Genomic DNA, 20,812 nt, shown 5'->3' with positions numbered 1-20,812 from the left:
GATTCTCCCTCTCTCTGCTCCCCGCCCCCCCCCATCAAAATAAATAAATAAACTTTAAGGAAAAAAAAAAAAGAAACGTGGTATGTATTTGAGTGACTGAGTTCTAGCCTAAGTGGCTTTCCTAGTCTCAGAAAAATAGAATGAAATTTAGAGAGACCTAAATGTACCAAGCCTGGCTGAAGAAAGAATGTATAATCAAAAGTAAACAATCAGGGGTGCCTGGGTGGCTCAGTCAGTTGAGCATCGACTTCCGCTCAGGTCAAGCTCTGTGGAGCCTGCTTCCAATTCTGTGTCTCCTTCTGGCTCTCTGCCTGCCCCTCTCACTTTCTGTCTCTCAAAAATAAATAAATGTTAAAAAAAAAAAAAGTAAACAATCAGCCCCGAGTTTAGAAAAGGGTTATGCAGGGGCACCTGTGTGGCTCAGTCGGTTGGGTGTCTGACTTTGGCTCAGGTCATGATCTCACAGTTTATGTGTTTGAGCCCTGTGTCGGACTCTGTGCTGACAGCTTGGAGCCTGCGGCCTGCTTCAGATTCTGTCTCTCTCTCTCTGTCCCTCCCCCACTTGTGCTGTCTCTCAAAAAGAAACATTAAAAAAAATTAAAACAAAGAAAAAGAAAAGGGATATCCAAAGAGCAAGGTCAGGGCTCTCCTGAGTAACAGAACCTATGATNTGTATAATGCAAATGATCTTTTAAAACAGGGTCAACCAAAAAACAAACTCTTAACTACAGACAACAAACTGAGGGTTACCAGAGAGGAGGTGGGTGGGAAGGATGGGTGAAACAGGTGATAGGGATTAAAGAGTACACTCACCATGATGAGCACTGAATAATATAGAGAGTTGTTGAATCACTATATTGTACACCTGAAACTAATATAACACTCGTGTAATATATATTATATATTATTATATTATGTTATATTATGTTATGTTATATTATGTTATGTTATATTATATTATATTACATTATATTATTATTGTATTATATTAATTAGATAAAAAGATTTATTTTAAGGAATTGGCTCATGTGACTGTGGGCTGGCAGTTCCGAAAGGTACAGGGCAGACTGTAGGCAGGACATGCTGGCAGAAGTGCTGCTGCTGTGTTGAGGCAGAATTTCTTCTTCAGCGGGAAACCTCATTTTTTGCTCTGAAGGCCTTAAACCGGGGCTCCTGGCTGGCTCAGTCAGTAGAGCAGGCAATTCCTGATCTTAGAGCCCTGTTGGGAATCCTCATGTTGAGGGTAGAGATTACTTAAAAATAAATAAATAAGTAAATAAATAGATAGATAAATAAATAAAAATTTTTAAGAGGCCTTAAACTGATGGGATGAGACCCACTCACACTATCCAAGGTACTCTACTTAAGATCATCTGATCGTAGATGTTATTAACCACATCTACAGAACATCTCCACTGCAGCACCTAGATTAGCATTTGATTAAATAACTGGGTACTACAGGCTAGCCACGTTGAACCACATAAAACTCACCATCACACAAGTATCCTGGTTTTCATTCAGCCCCACCCCTGTTTGAATTGAGAATACAAATGAGTTAGGTTACTGAAGAGAGGGGCTACACTGGGGGCAGGCACAAGGCCTGATTGCAAACTTTCTTCAAAACACAAGAGCTTCGAACCCTTATTAAGTGCCAGATATTATTTCTAAGCATTTTGCAAGTCACTTAATTATCCTAGCAAACTTCTGAGGTAAGTACTATTACCATCGCCACTTTCCAAATAAGGAAACTCAGTGAGGTGTGGAGAGATGGGGTAACCTGTGCAATGTCACAGAGCTTGTGAGTTGAAGAGGCCTGGGATGAACCCATACAGTCTGGTTCCAGAACCTACTGTCCTGAGATCCTGGACACCTTGGGTCCAACTATGTATCTTCCAAGCAACATCATGTTTTCTGATTTGCTTCTCCAGGACTCTGGGAAGGGGATTCCCCCATACATTGGATGAATATCTCTGCCCCTAGAGACCCTGGGTCTACAAAGCTGGGGCCAGGCCCTGAGGACCACGCCAATGTCCTGCTCCCTTGTGAGGTCAATGGGTACCTTTTCCCTGCCACTGCTCCATCCTACTCGAGGTCCTGATTTGGGGCCTTACCAATCGTCCTAACAATTGTCCCTAACCAATTGTCCCTCCTCTCATACACCTCTGCCAGGCCAATTTTTATGATGATTCTAATTTGCTTTTCCTAAGTATTTTGAAATTTTCACATCACTTCATCATTTCTCTCTTCAAAACACTTCAGATCTCCCCTCAGCATCCAAAGATCATCCATGGCTTAGCTGTGGATTCAAGCCTTTACGGTGAATTCAAGCCCCGTATCGGGCTCTCTGCTGTCAGCACAGAGCCCTCTTTGGATCCTCTGTCCCCCTCTCTCTCTGCCCCTTCCCCACTTATTTTCTCTCTCAATAAATAAATAAACTTAAAAAATGTCTTCCATATAATATAAACACGTTTATTACAGAAAATTTGGAAAATACCACTTTTCCCCACATATCAAAGTCATTCTGTATATACAGTTTGTAATCTGTGTCACAGAATAGCATATCATTGAGTGCTCCTCCATGTTATTAAATTTTCTCTGGCAACATTGATTTTAATGGCTGCTTAAGATTTCATTGCATGGATGATTTATTTAACCATACCCCTATAGGATATCCAACTTGTTGTTTTACATTCTTTGTAATCATAAAAAAAAAAATGCTACACTAAGCATTTCTCTTAATTAATCTTTGTCCTAGTTTGGAAAGATTGTCTAGGATAGTCAGATAGCTTTCTGGAAGGAAAATTATAGATCATGTGTCTTAAGGTTAAGATCAAAGGCTCTGGAGTCAGTTAACCTGTTTGTACCCCATCTAAACCCTTTCTTAAGGGGCAACTCACTTAATCATTCTAAGACTGAGAGAATAATATTTCCTACCTCACAGGGTTCTTGTGAATGTAGAGTGCTTTTCATAGAACCTGACACAAAAGGGGCTCAGTGATTGTTAGCTGTTTTTATTATTACAAATAAAACCATATTTAATCACAAATACGTACACACATACAACTGGTCTGTTTCTGGGCAATTGGTTTAGCTCTTTTATTCTCTCTATTCTAATACCAACTGCACATTGTAACTCTTTATTTATTTATACATTGCTTATTTCATAAAGGGGTTTAAGGTAAAGGGCTAAAAATATAGAATAAATTCCTTCTCCATTCTCTTTTTAAAAATTTTCTTTGCTTTTCTTGTATGATTTTTATTACAGATGAACAGTAGACTCATTTTATCGAGTAACAAAAGATTCCATTAGAATTGTGATTGAATGTTGTAAAAGCAAGAAATTAATTTTGTAAGAATTGACATCTTTATGAGATTTTTTGTAAGAACATGGCTGTCTCATTTTTTCTCTTTCATTGTATCAGCAAAACTTTGTGATTTTCTTTTTATAATGTTCATTTATTTATTTTGAGAGAAAGAGTGTGTGTGCAAGCAGGGGAGGGGGAGAGAGAAGGAGAGAGAATCCCAAGCAGGCTCCACACTATCAGTGCAGAGCCTGATGTGGGCTTGATCTCATAAACCTGTGAGATCACGACCTGAGCTGAAATCAAGAGTCAGACGCTTAATCAACTGAGCCACTCAGGTGCACCTATAATTTTCTTCATATAAGTTCCTCACATTTTTCAGTAAGATTACAAATAAGTATTTTATAGCAGTGTTATTGTTACCACTGTAAATGGGGAAAATACTAATCACAATATTGAAGGCTCACTATGTGCAGGGAAGGTTCTCAGTGTGTTGCTATTTTAACTAAACTGAACTAATCCTCAGGTTCCTGGGTGACTAGTCAGGTGAGCATGACTCTTGATTACGGCTCACGTCATGATCTCATGGTTTTTGAGTTCAAGCTCTTAGTCATTGGGCTCTGCACTGTCAGCACGGAGCCTGCTTGGGATTCTCTCTCTCCTTCTCTCTCTGTCTGTCCCCTGCTTGCTCTCACTCAAAATAAATAAATAAACATTTAAACTTAACTAATTCTCTTTAGATAAGAACTATTATTGACATTCCCATCTTATGGATGAGGAAACTGAGGCCAGAGAGATTTATGCTAATGTGGCTTGTAAATGGATGAACGGAACAGAACTTTAAATATCTCTTTTTTAAATTTTTTAAAAATGTTTTATTTATTTCTGAGAGAGAGAGACAGCATGAGCAGGGGAGGGTCAGAGAGAGAGGGAAATACAGAATCTGAAACAGGCTCCAAGCTCTGAGCTGGCTGTCAGCACAGAGCCCAACACGGGGCTCAAACTCACAAATCGCAAGATCATGACCTGAGCTGAAGTCAGATGCTTAACCTACTGAGCCACCCAGGTGTCCCGAAATCTCTTTCCATCTGGCTCCACAGTCCATCTTTTTTTTTTAAATAAAGATTTTATTTTATTTTTTAATTTTAATGTTTATTTAAGTTCTAAGAGAGAGAGACAGAGACAGAGTCAAAGAGAGAAAGCATGAGTGGGGGAAGGGCAGAGAGAGAGGGAGACATAGAACCCGAAGCAGGCTCCAGGCTCTGAGTTGTCAGCACAGAGCCCCATGGGGGGCTCCAACTCACGAACTGCGAGATCATGACCAGGGCCACGTCAGACACTTAATCAACTGAGCCACCCAGGTGCCCCTATTTTGACCTTTCATATGAATAAATTTCCTAATATATAGTCTTGTCTTAAATTCTGAGATTAAATTCTAATTGGTTGTGGTATATAATTATTATGTTAATATACTGTTGACTTTTATGTATTAATCTTAAATATTTTAGGATTTTTTCATTTATATGCCGCATAAGTGAGATTTGTCTATAGGGTTTTTTTGAGGGGGTTTTTGTCTATAGGTTTTTTTGAGGTGCTATTTCTGACAGGTTTTGATATTCGGTATATTCTGGCTTTGTAAACAAATTGGGTAGTTTTCCATCTTTTTCTATGTTCCAGAACAGTTTCTACTTTCTATTCATTTTGACAGATAAACACTATATAATAGAGATGACAAGGACGAGAATGCAAATCGGCACAGATTATTTTGCCTCAGTAACTCTGCCACTTTTGTAGCTGCAGGACAGCCTTGATTGTACAGGCGCAATTTGGAGCAGTAGGAGGGTCAAATGGTCCATTATTTTGGTGTCGAAGACTGTAGCTGGCTGGGCAGGCACAGAGGTGAGTGAAGGGGTCCTGGGGAGGGAGGCAAGTGCTGAGGGAGGAGCTGGGCACCAGAGAAGCAAGGAGCATTTACAATAGGCTGGAGGTGTTTAAACAAGGTCACAGAAACAGGATCAGGTAGAAGAAATGGGCTTGAAGGTGAGGAATGCTAGGGTTGGGGGTGGTGTGGAAGGTTGGGGGTGGGGGAGAGAATTATCAGGGAGAAGATACTGTTTCCTTTCCAGAAGAGTTTCCAGTGCTTTGCCTGTTGGTCACTGGCTCCTGTTGGGAGAAAGTAACATTGTATCTGCCCCACTGTCCTACCATCTCCCTACCCTCATCTCAGCAAAGGTTACTTTGGTTGACCTTCTCTCAGTGACTTACATGTGTCTGAGCACGAGTTCAGCGCCAAGGATAGAGAGAGGGAGGTAGAACAGAAGGCAAACTTCGCCAACTCTCATTTTATGCTTCGGGCCAAGCCCTTTACAAAGTTCTCTGTTTCTTTTTCACTCCTTCCCTTCTGCCTCTCTCTGGCTCCCAGAGATAGACCCATAGTATGAGCTGTATTTTTTTTTTTTCAAGTCACAAGAAAGTGCTGTAGGAAAGACGGAGAGCAATGTGGTATGGAATTACTGTGAGCTGTTCAACATCATGCTTGCCTTAGAGCCGAGGCCATCTTAAATGAAAATCCAAAGACATTACAGAAGAATGAAATGCAGCCCCTGTGAATTTATTTTAAGGCTGGTCAAAGAAATTCCAGCCTCTTTTTACACATATTCTTTTGAAAATTATTTTAATGGAGGGCAAAACTGACATCACTGTTTTATAGATTTTCCTCTCTCCTTCTTACCCATGGATGGGTTAGTTAACAACCAACAGAGCAGCCACCAGCTTGACATCAGGAGGAAGATGCCAGGAGCACAGATGGTCCACAACCCAGATAATTAGCTTCTGAAGAAGAAACAACATCTAATAAGCCTTCTCTGAATGTAGAGTTTGGTTGGGCACAGCTGTGGCAGAGAACAAGCAGGCCTCTTCAAAACTCTTCTTTACCTCTTAAAATGTTGGCGGTGCCCTCACCCACTTCCTGTGGACAACCACCTACTCCTAATACCTGCAGGGAAGAATTCCAAATAAATATTGTTGACACTCCACCCTAAAGGAAGGTCAGCGTAACTCCCTACTCCTTAAGTGTGGGATGCACATGGTGACATGGGATGTCACCAAAGAGCACAGGATGAGAGGGGGTGGGGAGAGTGTAATTTTACAATGGAGGAACCTGATAAACACTGCTTTTGCCAGGTGATAAAGGTCAACATCAACAGTTATAAATTATGTTGATAGTATGTACTATTGATATATTATGAAAATGACACTTTACCTCTGTGATCTTCTTCCCCAAACCCATAATCCCAGTCTAATCATGAGAAAACAATCAGACAAATCCCAAAAGAGGGGATCCTATAGTATCCCTGACCAGTACTTCTCAAAACTATCAAGGCCATCAAAAACAAGGAACACCTGAGAAATTTGCCACAGCCCAGAGGAGCCTAAGGCAACATGACAACTATATGTAACATGGTATTCTGGATAGGATTTGGAACAGAAAAAGGACATTAGGTAAACACTAAGGAAATTGGAATCAACTATGGACTTTAATTAATAATAATGTATCAATACTGGTCCCTGAATTGTAATAAATATACCATTCATGTTAAGATCCTAATAACAGAGAAAGCTCTGGGGAGGCATATGGGAACTCACTGTAGTATCTGCAATTATTCTGTAAATCTAAAACTCTCTTAAGAAATAAAGTCTGACGGGGCGCCTGGGTGGCTTAGTCAGTTAAGCGTCCAACTTTTGCTTAGGTCATGATCTCGCGGTTGGTGGTTCGAGCCCCCCGTCGGGCTCTGTGCTGACTGCCAGCCCAGAGCCTGGAGCCTGTTTCAGAGACTGTATCTCCCTCTCTCTCTGACCCTCCCCTGCTCACGCTGTCTTTCTTTCCTAGAAATAAGTAAAAATATTAAAAAAAAAAAAAAGTCTGGGGCTACCTGGGTGGCTCAGTGGGTTAATGGTCGGAATCTTGATCTCTACCCAGGTCATGATCTCATGGTTGATGAGTTCTAGCTCATGGTTGAGGAGTTTGAGCCCCAAATGGGGCTCTGTGTTGATGGTGTGGAGGCTGCTTGGGATTCTCTCTCTCCTCTCTCTGCCCCTTTCCTACTTGTGCTCTCTCTTTCTCAAAATAGAAAAACAAACTTAAAAAAAGAAATAAAGTCTACTAGTTGTAGTAGTTGTTCTAGTAACATCTGTAAGAATCACAAGATGAGAGGAAAGCCCTTCCGACCCCTTTAGACTTCACATGCATTTTCTTACTTCTTTGCTTTGGCTTTTTGACTTTCATCCTTCTGGAGCATTTACCCCGTTGCATCCAGAGCTCTTTAGAACTTATCCTATCCACACCCTTTCCATGTTTCCAAGGACTTTGTCCCCGACGGACGGACAGGATGATCTCACTCAGTCTTGTGGCTTCGTCAGTACCTCTCTTCTGGCATTTTCAAATCTTCTCTGGTTCAGATCAGATCACTGTTCATCCAACTCTCTATTACACAGCGCCCCCTAGGCGCCCAATCAATTCAGCTCTTCCAAACCTGAACTTTGATTCTCCCTAAACCCGCTCCTCTCCTTTCTTGTTTCACTCAAAGAGGCCAGAACGCAGACTCTGTTTCCTACGGTTCCCTGCGAAGCAGTCCCCTAAGTTCTGTCAACGCCTCCTTCTTTGGGCTACTGTACTATGTTCTCCTTTCCAACCCTGCTCCCAGGCCCTCAACACCTCTGGGCTCCCCGTCTTCAGGTATTCCCTTTCTCCTTCCCGTGTCTTTCCTTGCTTCATTCCTCTCCTTCTTTTCCGTCTCTCTAACAAGAATGTTAGGAGGGCCCAGGCCTCCTCCAGGCATTTCTTGGCTCATCTTCGCTGTAATCCGTCACCACGAATGTGTGAGTGTGTTTATTTACCTTTTGTGTTGAGATATAGAATCACAAGGAATTAGTGGCCGAGTTTCCACAGTCTACTTGTAAATATATGAAGGCCCATACAAATCTCATTTTAAGGGCGCCAGCCATTAACTCAGTTCTCTCAGGGTTTAGATGGACCTAAGCAAGCAGTGAGTGACACAAGAATCATCTCTGAATTAGGTAACGGGAAAAGCTGACACATGATGGCCGCAGAACTCAGCCAAATTAAGATCTGAAAAACGAAGCTGCGAAAAGATAAAGAGGAAACTTCTGAGAGTGTAAGGAAAGGAAGGGAGATTTAAAAGATGCTGCTTAAGGCCGTATTGCATGAGATGCAATAAAAGAAGCCTCAGTCCCACCGAGCCAGCCAGGAGTCGAACCTGGAATCTTCTGATCCGTAGTCAGACGCGTTATCCATTGCGCCACTGGCCCTGAGACAATCACACACGACTCAATGATGACACTTCAAGCTTATATTGCAGCGTTTCATGGGACGTGTAGTCCTTTGATAGAGTTCTATGAATGCACGAAGCATTATGGGAGATTGAAATTCGTCGAGAACCAGATCCTGAGATTGGTGGATCTTCCACAGCCACGCCGTAAGCCACTGTGCAGCCCGCTGATTGGCAGGAAGAGCCACTCCCCACCCCTCTGCCTCCCGCTCTGAGGCCATGGAAGACGCTCTGGTTGTTAGGGCGACTCATCCCGCCTTCCGGGGGCTTTTTTCTGGCTTTGTGATTGGCTGCTAATATCAAGGAATCCCGGCGTGGACAGCGCGAGGGAAAAGATGGCGGCGATGGCGGTCGGAGGTGCCGGTGGGAGCCGCGTGTCCAGCGGCAGGGACCTGAATTGCGTCCCCGAAATAGCTGACACTCTGGGGGCTGTGGCCAAGCAGGGGTGAGGGCCCAGACCTCCGCAAGCGGAATGCAGGCTCCGAACTCGGGGACGGGGGGGACAGACTAGTCATCCCAGAGAGGCAGGGGTGAGGGGGGTCGGAGTAAGATTAGGGCGGGAGAAACCATTACTCCTTGGGGGTGGGTGGAGAGCCTTAGGCCCTGGGGCGTGAGAAAAAAAAACTTTTGGGGGCGTGTGGTCACTGAGCTCCAAAGTCGGGGGAGTTGTCAGGTAAACTCAAAAAGGGGACGTACAGACCCTCCAGGGAGCCGGAGAGCGGGATTACAGTCTGAGAGGTGGAGGGAGTGTTAGGGGGCTAGAGAGAGAAGAGAGAATCTTAAGGGGAAAGGCATGGGCGTTACTGGGGCAAATCTGGATGTGACGATCCTGGAAAACTGGTGACAGAATAGAAAATCCGCTCGGGGTGGATTTTTACGTTCTCTCCTTGTCTTTTCCATGCCTGTGTTTTGGGGAGAAATTGAGACACAGTGCAGCGGAAGTGATCTGCCCCAAAGTGGGCTGAACTCAGCAGTCCCGTCGGGTGACTGAAGGCAGCTGAGAGGGTTGTGTAGAATTGAGATAGCCTAATGCAGTTGCTTGGATTTCTGGGCACTGCTGCTCTCTTTACATGACGATTCTGGGTCTGTCGCGGTTGTAGGTTTGATTTCCTCTGCATGCCTGTCTTCCACCCGCGTTTCAAGAGGGAGTTCACTCAGGAACCTGCTAAGAATCGGCCGGGCCCCCAGACACGATCAGACCTACTGCTGTCAGGAAGGGGTAGGGACCATCCCATATGCCCCTTAATTATTAGAGGCAGTAACAACTTCTGCTTTAACAGTGCCCTCATTCTCCTCCTTTCCTGACTTGGATATATTGGTTAGTCCTGGGACACAGATAACTTTTGTTTTCTTGCTTACCTGCTAAGAGCCATAGTCTATTCTGCACCAGGCTAGCCCATATCTGTGATAGAAAAAGTCTTTATCTCTCATCTCTACTCTTTATTCCCTGTTAAGAACTAGAAATTGAACAAGTAAAGTGCTGACCCTCATTTAGTCTTTGTCTTTCTTGGATGGGGGGAGTGCAGACTGGAATACGCTAATTGTGGGAAAGCTTTCTCCATGGATTCGTCCAGACTCAAAAGTGGAGAAGATCCGCAGGAACTCCGAGGCGGTAAGACCGTTTTACCTCTCCAACGAGATCTGTCTAGACTAGAAGTCAGGTCCATAACCAAGCGGGGTGCAAAGAGCGGGTTGTTTTTCCCCTTCCATAACTTAGTAAATCTAATATAATTCAATTAAAGCCATTTGTGTTGCTCTTAACCTTTTCGCCTTGATCTCCATTCCAGGCCATGTTACAGGAGCTGAATTTTGGGGCATATTTGGGTCTTCCAGCTTTCCTACTGCCCCTAAATCAGGAAGATAACACAAACTTGGCCAGGGTTTTGACCAACCACATCCACACTGGCCACCACTCCTCCATGGTATGGCTAAGGGCTTCCCTTTCTGCTGTGTGTTATGACAGTCAGGCTGTGCTAGGTATTTTGTTGTTCCTAGCCATTCAGCAAAGGGTGCATTTGGCAGAACTGAAATGTCAGTACTGCCTACCACCATCTAAAAGTGGTAAGCAGATGGTTATAAAACACATAGAATGTATATTTATTTCTAGAAACTTTATAGTTGCAATAAAAGACAAGGCAGACATTTACTTAAGGATGTACACAAGGTAAGTGTACACGTGCATATCACCACAAGTCGGGAAAAACATAAAAGGATTAACTTGTGATCTGTATCAAGGGTTTTCTTTTTCTGAAGTTTGTTTATTTTGAGAGAGCCAGCAACGAGTGGGGGAGGGGCAGAGAGAAAGGGAGAGAGAATCTGAAGTGGGCTCTGTGCTGTCAGTGCAGAGCCTGACACAGGGCTCAATCTTACAACCATGAACCGAAATCAGGAGTGGGATGCTTAACTGACTGAGCCACCCAGGTGCCCTGTGGATCTATTTATANTGTGTATATATATATATATATATATATATATATATATATATATTTTAAAGATGTCTTTATTTTATTTTGAGAGAGAGACAGAGAGTAAGCAGGGGAGAGAGAGAGGAGACACAGAATCTGAAGCAGGCTCCAGGCTCTGAGCTGTGAGCACAGAGCCCGATGTGGGGCTCAAACCCACAGACTGTGAGATCATGACCTGAGCCAAAGTCGGACGCTTTACCAACTGAGCCATCCAGGCGCCCCTGGATCAAGATATTTTTAATTGAAGGAAGCTTTCTGGTCACAGTGAGTTCGAAAGAGTTCTAAATAGAGTACTTGTTCACATGCAGTTTTGGATGCGGGTACCCTTGGTGGCCCCAGAGGACCTGAGAGATGATATAATTGAGAATGCACCGAGTACACACACAGAAGAGTACAGTGGAGAGGAGAAAACATGGATGTGGTATGTCTCCTTTTGCTGCTGTGCCAGGGCAATGGGTGGGATAAGGGGAAGTATAGGGTGGAGCCTGTAGGGAGGTCTCCTCAAGCTATGGTAATTGGTGGGCCATATATATTTAACTGTATTTTTCTGTAATTTGACCCTGACAGGTGGCACAACTTTCGGACCCTGTGTGACTATAGCAAGAGGATTGCGGTGGGTAAGTCCATGAGGGTCCTGGGATAGGACCCAAGAGGGTCCTAGGATATTCACAGGAGGTCCCTTCTCTGACATCCTGTGGATAAGAATTAAGAGTTTTTGGGGTGCTTGGGTGGCTTAGTCAGTTAAGCGTCCGACTTCGGTTCAGGTCATGATCTCTCAGTCTGTGAGTTTGAGCCCCGCATTGGGCTTTCTGCTAACAGCTCAGAGCCTGGAGCCTGCTCCAGATTCTGTGTCTCCCACTCTCTCTACCCCTCCCCCACTTGTGTTCTGTGTTTCTGTCTCTCAGAAATAAATAAAACATTAAAAAAAAATTTTTTTTAAAGAATTAGGAGTTTTTGGGGGCGCCTCGGTGGCTCACTTGGTTAAGCATATGACTTCGGCTCAGGTCATGATCTCACAGTTCGTGAAATCAGGCTTTCTGCTGTCAGTCAACACAGAGCCCGCTTCAGATCCTGTCTCCCTCTCTCTGCCCCTCCCCTACACACACACTCCTCTCTCAAAAAAAACCATTAAAAAAGAAAAGAATTAGGAGTTTTTGGAGATGCCAAGTGAAATCTGTGCATTTTTAATAACTACTTCTGGTGACTTTACAGTTGGAAATACATTTTTTATCATTTTGTTAAAATGAAGATTTTTGTTTTACTTTTTTTTAAATGTTTGTTTATTTAAGAAAGAGAGAGAGTGCAAGCAGGGTAGCGGCAGAGAGAGAAGGAGAGAGAACCCCAAACAGGCTCCTCGCTGTTAGTGCAAAACCTAATGAGGGGCTCAATCTCATGAACCATGAAATTGTGACCTGGTCCGAAATTAAGAGTCAGATGCTTAACCGACTGAGCCACACAGGTGCCCCTGATTTATTTATTTGTTTGTTTGTTTATTTATTTATCTTAAGCTATGTTGTTAGCACACAGAACACTGCATTGTTATTTAAGGGGAAGGCAAATGTCACTAATTGAATGTCTCCAAAGCTAGATTGATAAGGGGGAGAAAATACCTTTCCCTTCTAGCATTGAGAAACTTTCTCTTGGTTCCTAGGAGGAGGGATTCCTTGATGGTGATATACATTAGCCACTTTGGCACAGATGCCTTATGGTCTGGAAAAACTAAAATTTATTTAAAAAAATTTTTTTAAATGTTTTATTTATTTCTGAGAGAGAAAAAGAGAGAGACAGAGTGTGAGTGGGGGAGGGGCAGAGAGAGAGGGACACACAGAATCCAAAGCAGGCTCCAGCTCCTGAGCTGTCAGCGCAGGGCCCAACGCGGGGCTCAAACTCAGGAACAGTGAGATCATGACCTGAGCCAAAGTTGGACTCTCAGCTGACTGAGCCACCCAGGTGCCCCCTCAAATTGATTTTTTATGTTCTCTTCTCCCACTCTGCCTTCAGCATAGACTTGACTCGTCCCTTAAACCCAGTGGTTGGAACCTGACCCCATTGGTCAAAATGGTTCCTAGTATGTCAGGCAATCTGGACTTTGCAGTGTCACCATGGAGATGGCACCCCTCAAAAGAGTTCCTTTTTTAGCTTGTGGAGCTTCAGACTGATAATTCTGCCGTTTTCATTTCATTTCCTGAAAGTCAGGGTTGGCTTGTGAAAAGTTGTTAAACAGTATGCTAAATGTGAAGTGTTAACCCTCACTCTAAACTTTTCCCTGTTCAGAGCATCAAATGGAAGACTTCGTTGGGTTTTGTGAAGTGGCTTTCTGACTTTGGTAGTCCTTTAAAGAAGGGAGTTTGAAAGTTGTTGTATACTGTTAACATTGTCTGCCCATGCCCTGCCTGAAATACCATGATTGTTTATGAAAAGTATCTTTAGGGGCGCCTGGGTGGCTTAGTCAGTTGGGCATCCAACTTCGGCTCAAGTCATGATCTCACGGCTCGTGGGTTCGAGCCCTGCTTTGGGCTCTGTGCTGACAGCCAGCTCAGAGCCTGGAGTCTACTTCGGATTCTGTCTCTCTCTCTCTCTCTGACCCTCCCCTCCTCACGCTGTCTCTCTCTGTCTCTCAGAAATAAATAATAAAAATATTTTTTAAAATTAAAAAAAAAAATCTTTAGTAAAGCTGGATACAGTTAAAAAAAAAAAAAGAATCAGGAGTTTCACGTATACTTGGCTGCTGCACAATTTTGCTACCTTCTCTATGTCTCAGGAGGCCTTGCTCTTGAGTAAACCGCTCTTGCACAAAAAAGCAAGGGAAGCGGGCGCCTAGGTGGCTCAGTCAGTTTTGCGTCTTAACTTCGGCTCAGGTCATGATTTCACGGTTCGTGGGTTCAAGCCCCGCGTCAGGCCTTGTGCTGACAGCTAGCTCAGAGCCTGGAGCCTGTTTCAGATTCTGTACCTCCCTCTCGCTCTGACCCTCCCCTGCTCACGGTGTCTCTCTCTCAGAAATAAATAAAACATTTAAAAAATTGAAAAAAACCCCAAAAGACAAAAAAGCAAGGGAAGCCTTCTCACATAGTAGTAGTTAACTTTCTTTTCTCTTGTGTAGCTCTTGAAATTGGGGCTGACCTCCCGTCTAATCATGTCATTGATCGTTGGCTTGGGGAGCCCATCAAAGCAGCCATTCTCCCTACCAGCATTTTCCTGACCAATAAGAAGGGATTTCCTGTTCTTTCTAAGATGCACCAGAGGCTGATCTTCCGGCTCCTCAAGGTGGGTGGTAGAAGGTTTCCAAAGTTACTCCAGCTCATCCTCTAACCTTATTCACATATGTGCGGTGCTTCCCCCCTCCCCCTGTGGGGCTGATTCTTCTCTCTGGTTTCTGGAGAACAACTTCAGCAGCGTTGGAGGTCTTGAGAACAAATAGGCAAATGGCATTAGGAGGCCCAGAACATTTCAAAAGGAACCAGATTGCATGAGAACTTTGCAGAAGCTTTCATTTAAGATGTTACAGTGAGGATCCATGGGGCTATTTGAGCCAGGATGATGCTTACGTGGCATAAGAGGGCTTTATAAGTTTATTGAAGCTTTGTGCTGTTTTGTTGATAGTTGGAGGTATTTGTTGAACTAAAAAACTGCTCCTCTGGGCCTTATTTTACGCTAGGGTTCTTTGGCCATAGCCATAACAATATCCCAGAGTCTTGGTTCGAGGACTGTATCTAATGGTCTGACTTCTCTCACAGCTGGAAGTGCAATTCATCATCACGGGCACCAACCACCACTCAGAGAAAGAGTTCTGTTCTTACCTCCAGTACCTGGAATACTTGAGCCAGAACCGCCCTCCGCCCAATGCATATGAACTCTTTGCCAAGGGCTATGAAGACTATCTGCAGTCCCCACTTCAGGTGGGTCTGGAGTAGGCTGAGAGGAGGGAGGTGTGTGAGAATGTCTCTAACCGTAGGTGCCCTAAAATCCTACCAAAGCTCAGGAAGTAGTGGGAAAGTCATTGGTATTCTGGTGCGTTGCCCTTTGCAGAAACTGGCTAACTTATTTTCCCTTCTCTTCTCATTCATCAGCCACTGATGGACAATCTGGAATCTCAGACATATGAAGTGTTTGAGAAGGACCCCATCAAATACTCTCAGTATCAGCAGGTATAGTGTGGGTCTGGGTCAAGTACAGGCCCAGAGTGACCTGGGTGAAGATGGATCATAGCCACGAGGTCTTCTCTCCTTCTTCCACCAGGCCATCTATAAATGTCTGTTAGATCGAGTGCCTGATGAAGAGAAGGATACCAACGTCCAGTGAGTGCTCCTCCCACCATCCCAGCGATTTCAATACCTACTTCTCTATCTGCTAAGTCAGTTTGACCCTTTCCCTTTCTCAGGGTGCTAATGGTGTTGGGAGCAGGCCGGGGTCCCCTGGTAAATGCTTCCCTGAGGGCAGCCAAGCAGGCTGACCGGAGGATAAAGCTCTACGCTGTGGAGAAGAACCCAAATGCTGTGGTGACGTGAGTAGCAACCTCCATGCTGGGAAGTTTGTCTCCAGTGCCAATGTTTCTTTTTTTTTCTTTTTAAGATTTTTTTTTTAAAACCACTTTTTTTTTTTTTATGTTTTATTTATTTCTAGGAGAGAGAGAGAGACAGACAGCGTGAGCAGGGGAGGGTCAGAAAGAGAGGGAGTCACAGACTGGAACAGGCCCCAGGCTCTGAGCTGGCAGTCAGCACAGAGCCCGACGTGGGGCTCGAACCCACGAACCACAAGATCATGACCTAAGTGAAAGTCAGACGCTTAACCGACTAAGCCACCCAGGCGCCCCTCTTTTTTAGATTTAAAAAAAGTTTGTTTGATGTTTTCTTTATTTTTGAGAGAGAGTGACAGAGACAGCGTGAGCAGGGAAGGATCAGAGAGAGAAGGAGACACAGAATCTAAAGCAGGCTCCAGGCTGAGCTAGCTGTCAGCACAGAGCTCAACATGGGGCTTGAACCCACAAGTCGTGAGATCATGACCTGGGCCGAAGTTGGATGTTTAACTGACTGAGCCACCTAGTCGCCCCTCCAGTGCCAGTGTTTCTTATCAATGTCCTCACTTGCATTATCTTTATTTTAGGCTAGAGAACTGGCAGTTTGAAGAATGGGGAAGCCAGGTGACTGTAGTCTCATCAGACATGCGGGAATGGGTGGCTCCAGAGAAAGCAGACATCATCGTCAGTGAGCTTTTGGGCTCCTTCGCTGACAATGAACTGTCACCTGAGTGCTTGGATGGAGCCCAACACTTCTTAAAAGGTGCCTCTAGTCTGGGATGTACTGAGTAAGGGGGATGGATTCTCAGCTCAGAAAGCTGTGGCAGTTTGGGGGTGGGGGGAAGCAGCAGCCTAGGAGGAGGTGACAAGGTTTAGAGGAAGGTGAGTTGGACTTGGGTCAGGCCCCTAGCAAATGAAGTGCTCTTTCTGAACCTCACTGTTCACATCTGTAAAATGAGAGGAGTGGACTAGAGCAGTTGTAGTCTGTGGTCTGTGGACTCTCTGAGCTGATGTAATATGTACCTTGAGCTTAGCTTTCATCCAGATATCAAGGTTCTTTATGGCCCCACAGAAGTTAAGAATAACTAGATTAGAATGTCTTAGGTTCTTTCCAGTTTTAACTTGTGTCTCTGTAAGTTAACCTAGAAGTAGAATTTGTCATGACAGGACCTAGACCTAGATGAAACAGGCCTAGGCAGCTCCATGTTGTCACATGTGGTATGTTTTGATGTGGGAAGTTTGAACCTTCAGTTAGATGCACCATTTTCATCCCTTGGGAACTAAAAGACCTTCCTGCTCTGCAGATGATGGTGTGAGCATCCCTGGGGAGTATACCTCCTTTCTGGCTCCCATCTCCTCCTCCAAGCTGTACAATGAGGTCCGAGCCTGTCGGGAAAAGGACCGTGACCCTGAGGTAAAGAGCCACTCTCTTCTGGAGAGCTCTTTTCTCTTTAGTCTTCTTTTTCTCCATTAGCATTAACTGTTTTCTTGCCAGATGAGGGGATGAAGGAGTTGGGGATGTGGGAAAGCGAAAATTGAAATGAAAATGTTCTTATCCTTTTCTGTGTCCCTGAGGTTGAGGCTTCTTTCCCTGGGGAAGTAGGTGTGTCTTGCCTGTCTGCTCTAGCTCTTGCTTGGTCTCTCGGGACAGGCCCAGTTTGAGATGCCTTACGTGGTACGGCTGCACAACTTCCACCAGCTGTCTGCGCCCCAGCCCTGTTTTACCTTCAGCCATCCCAACAGAGGTGGGTTCCCGCATGACTCTCCTCTGACTGGATGGGTGAGAGCTTACCTGTCTGGTTTCTTCTCTTGCTATCCTGGGTCTGCTCTCTCTAGGCTTCCCTTCCTGTGTTTTGCTCTTGCTTTACCATGTTGTCTAGAGCTTCTAGCCCCTTGTCATCCATACAACTCTTCCTTGACAGATCCTATGATTGATAACAATCGATACTGCACCTTGGAGTTTCCTGTGGAGGTGAACACGGTGCTACATGGCTTTGCAGGCTACTTTGAAACTGTGCTTTATCAGGACATCACCCTAAGTAAGTGTCTGGGGCAGTGGATGGCAGGGCATGAGTATGTTACCTGGGCAGCTTATGTTCATGTTTCATTTAGATGCACAGGGAGTCCAAGAATCAGTGAATGAGGATCTTTGATTACTTCTCTCCCTGTTCACAGAAGACACCCCCCTCAACCCACGCAAAAAGCAGAGTCACAGAGACCTCAGTGTTTTCATTATTTTTTCACACAGGTATTCGTCCAGAAACTCACTCTCCTGGGATGTTCTCGTGGTTTCCCATCCTCTTCCCTATTAAGGTAGGAATCACCTTTACTAGTAATAATTATTAGGAATTACTAATACTAATTCTGAATAATTAGGAATTACTAATATTAAGAATTTTAAGAATCTTAATATTAAGGATATTAAGAAGCACCTAATACTCCATGGGTTAAGGAGGAACTTTTGTCATTGGTGTTCTGCCCTTTCCCTGCTCTCAGGAGGATGCTTGAGTATGACCCCTGTTCTGCTGCTCCCACGTCTTCTTGGATCCCTGTTGTAGATGTTGAGATGTCTGCAGTGCCCGTCTCCTTAGTTTCCCCACAGCTTCTCTGGCTCTTCTTCTGTCTAGTCTCTACTTTGAGCAAAAGTTATCTTTTAAAAACCCAGATCTGGTCATACTGGTGTCCTGCTTAAAACCATCCAGTGACTTCCTACTGCCGTCAGGATAGAGGATTAACTTTGTAAAATTTGGTGTGATATAGTTTTGGCTTGTCTTTTCAGCTACTGTTCCCGTGATTACACTGCATCAGCCCTATGGGCCACCTTTTTTTTTTTTTTTTAGTGGAAGTCTAACAAAGCAGTGTTCTATTAGTTTCAGGTTTACAACACAATAATTCCGTATATTACTCAGTGCTCATCATGATTCTGTGGATGTTCTTTTGGTTTTTGTAATACTCCCATCTTCTTTCCTGTCTCAGGCTTTCACACCTTCTCTTTTGCCTGGAAAGTTCTTTGTTCATCTCTTCACCCAGCTAACTTATATTCCAGGTCCCCTTAAACATTCCACTTGTCAGATAACTTTCCTGCCTGAACTAGGTTCACCTTGCCTCCCATAGGTGCCCTTATAGCGCTTGTTCTCTGCATGTTCACAGCACTCATCACACTTCGGATGATTTGTTCAATGTCTGATTGGTCAGTTCGGATAATTCATTCTGAAAGACTTCAAATAAACTTCATGAGGGTTGGAATGTCACATTTTATCCTTTTCTCTCCACCCGTAGCTCAGTAGTACATTGCCACATACAGTTCATTAGCTCCACCCTGAACCTCCCTGTCTTTCTTCTTACAGCAGCCCATTACGGTACGTGAAGGCCAGACCATCTGTGTGCGTTTCTGGCGATGCAGCAATTCCAAGAAGGTGTGGTATGAGTGGGCTGTGACAGCACCAGTCTGTTCTGCTATTCACAACCCCACAGGCCGTTCATACACCATCGGCCTCTAGCCCTGCCTACAAGTATTGAGAGCCTTGGAAGCAGCTTCAAGCTCGGCTCCTGTAGCACAGAAAGTGCAGTACATCTGTGGGCTGTGATTCCCCTTGCCCATCAGAGTGGAGCATTTCAGTCTGTTTCCTGCCTTACATCAAGGTGGGCAAAGGATGAGAATTAATTGTAGGGCCTGAGCCACCAATCTGTGAAGACTTCAGGCCAGGGCAGGAGAAATTAGTGCTGGATCTGAAGCTACTCCAACAGGCATTCGGCCTCAAGCGCGCCCTGGAATAGCACTCCCTGAGAACACGTGGATTGAACAAACTTTCGGCCCTTTCCCTGCCCATCTCTGTTCCCGTTTTGATGGTTTTGTGTGGGAGGAAATACAAATAAAGTGAAGTTAGCCTTTTCCTGCTCCAACCCCGCTGCCCCCTGCCTCTGCTTTCCCACACTTTACTTAAACCTAGGCATATTCAGATATGTGCCTTTATCCAAGACTCAAAGGGCCCTAACTTTGTTCTCCATTCAAGATGCTTAAATGGTCACTCTTGGGCTCCTGGCCGTAGGCCTTTCTGACCAGCTGCAAAGAGGTCTTGTACACTAGGGCCTGTGATTAGGCTTTTCTCTGGGGAGGAAACTTTGCCAGTATGGAGAAAGGAGTAGTGAGTCAAGTCCGCTTCCCTTCCCACTTTTCTGAGCTGCTGCAGCGCCAACTCCTTTGCTAAGTTTTGGGAGGGAAACTGGAAGCCCTCCAGGCATCACCAGCAAAAGCCACCTGTTTGGTTTGAATAAAATCACAAGGTTAGAGTTTTAAGTCCTGAGAGTCCAATTCTCCATTTTACAGAGGAGGAATCTGAAACTGATAGAAAGATACAAAGTTAGTATTCAAGATCGAACACAGATCCTCTGACTCTGGCTCTCTTGATGTTAAGACGAGCTGTGTTTCTGGCAACATGTATGGGACAACTGAAGTGTGGGGATTCCGGAAGCCCTCGGAATGTGAGAATAGACGTTAGTTCCTTCTCTTTATGGTTAGAGAGAGCTGAGTATTGCTGCAGCCACAGAGGCACCTAAGAACCCTCCACGTTTACTCTTGCAGTGGGAGGTGTGTGAGCTGTGGGACCAGGTAATGACGATAAGGCAGAGTGTGAAAAAAGACCAATCTGTGACAAGACTTGTGTTTCCCGGGGCCAAACCACTAAGGGCAGGAGGAGATGGTTGGGAGGGTTGTGTAGACAGACCGCTCAGAATGCGGATATTGCGATGTTGCGTTCAGCAAACCTCCTGGCATGAAACACACCCAGTTTCTCTCCGTAAAGCTGTCACAAGTCGTAAGACGGGACCCTCGGCTAATCAGAGTGGGGAGGGACTAGCAAAGAAGTCAATTGTAACTCCTCGCCGTCTCCGCCCGCCAGTGTTGGCCGGGAGCTCGCGACCAGGGTAGGAGACGTCGTTCCCGCTGGTTCTTTGCCCACATTCTCCGCCTTCCTCAAGTCGCCTAACCAATAAGAAAGCTATGGGCGGCTGCCTTAGGACGCTTCCACGTTCCTGTGTCTGGGAGAGGTTAGCCAATCATTGGGAACTTGATCGTTGCTAAGAGACATTTGAGCTTGGCTCCACCCATGCTTAGGGTTTTAGCCAATGAAATTCTGTACTTTGGACTGTTGCCGCGAAACCAGTGAGATTAGTTCCACCGCCTAA

At 44.7% G+C, this 20,812-nt stretch overlaps 1 protein-coding gene and 1 non-coding gene across 2 annotated transcripts; one reads left to right on the top strand and one right to left on the bottom strand.

The window, feature by feature from the left end:
- Positions 1-8,557: 8,557 nt before the first annotated feature.
- TRNAR-ACG (transfer RNA arginine (anticodon ACG)) lies at positions 8,558-8,630 on the bottom strand. Its single transcript has one exon. It is a non-coding gene; the product is annotated as a tRNA-Arg (tRNA).
- A 347-nt stretch (positions 8,631-8,977) lies between these two features.
- Positions 8,978-19,531, top strand: PRMT5 (protein arginine methyltransferase 5). The gene is made up of 17 exons (XM_077770384.1): positions 8,978-9,095; positions 9,751-9,869; positions 10,177-10,262; positions 10,438-10,572; positions 11,424-11,536; positions 11,683-11,732; positions 14,216-14,379; positions 14,850-15,011; positions 15,183-15,260; positions 15,352-15,410; positions 15,494-15,616; positions 16,216-16,391; positions 16,933-17,042; positions 17,280-17,373; positions 17,551-17,667; positions 17,877-17,941; positions 18,976-19,531. Exons 1-17 carry the CDS (start codon positions 8,986-8,988, stop codon positions 19,126-19,128), a joined length of 1,914 nt encoding a protein of 637 aa, XP_077626510.1. The 5' UTR covers positions 8,978-8,985; the 3' UTR covers positions 19,129-19,531.
- The last annotated feature ends 1,281 nt before the right edge of the window (positions 19,532-20,812 follow it).

Source organism: Crocuta crocuta, unplaced genomic scaffold, assembly GCF_008692635.1.
Source record: "Crocuta crocuta isolate KB4526 unplaced genomic scaffold, BGI_CrCroc_1.0 scaffold175, whole genome shotgun sequence".
NCBI classification, from domain to species: domain Eukaryota; kingdom Metazoa; phylum Chordata; class Mammalia; order Carnivora; family Hyaenidae; genus Crocuta; species Crocuta crocuta.
Note: the sequence above shows the minus strand (reverse complement) of the source record. Positions and strands in the feature narration are given on the sequence as shown.

Coding starts and splice junctions, on each gene's coding strand:
- PRMT5 (XM_077770384.1), top strand. CDS start 8,986: ATGGCGGCGATGGCGGTCGGAGGTGCCGGTGGGAGCCGCGTGTCCAGC. Junction 10,573..11,423: donor CTGGCCACCACTCCTCCATG/GTATGGCTAAGG, acceptor GTTCACATGCAG/TTTTGGATGCGGGTACCCTT. Junction 15,261..15,351: donor AATACTCTCAGTATCAGCAG/GTATAGTGTGGG, acceptor TTCTTCCACCAG/GCCATCTATAAATGTCTGTT.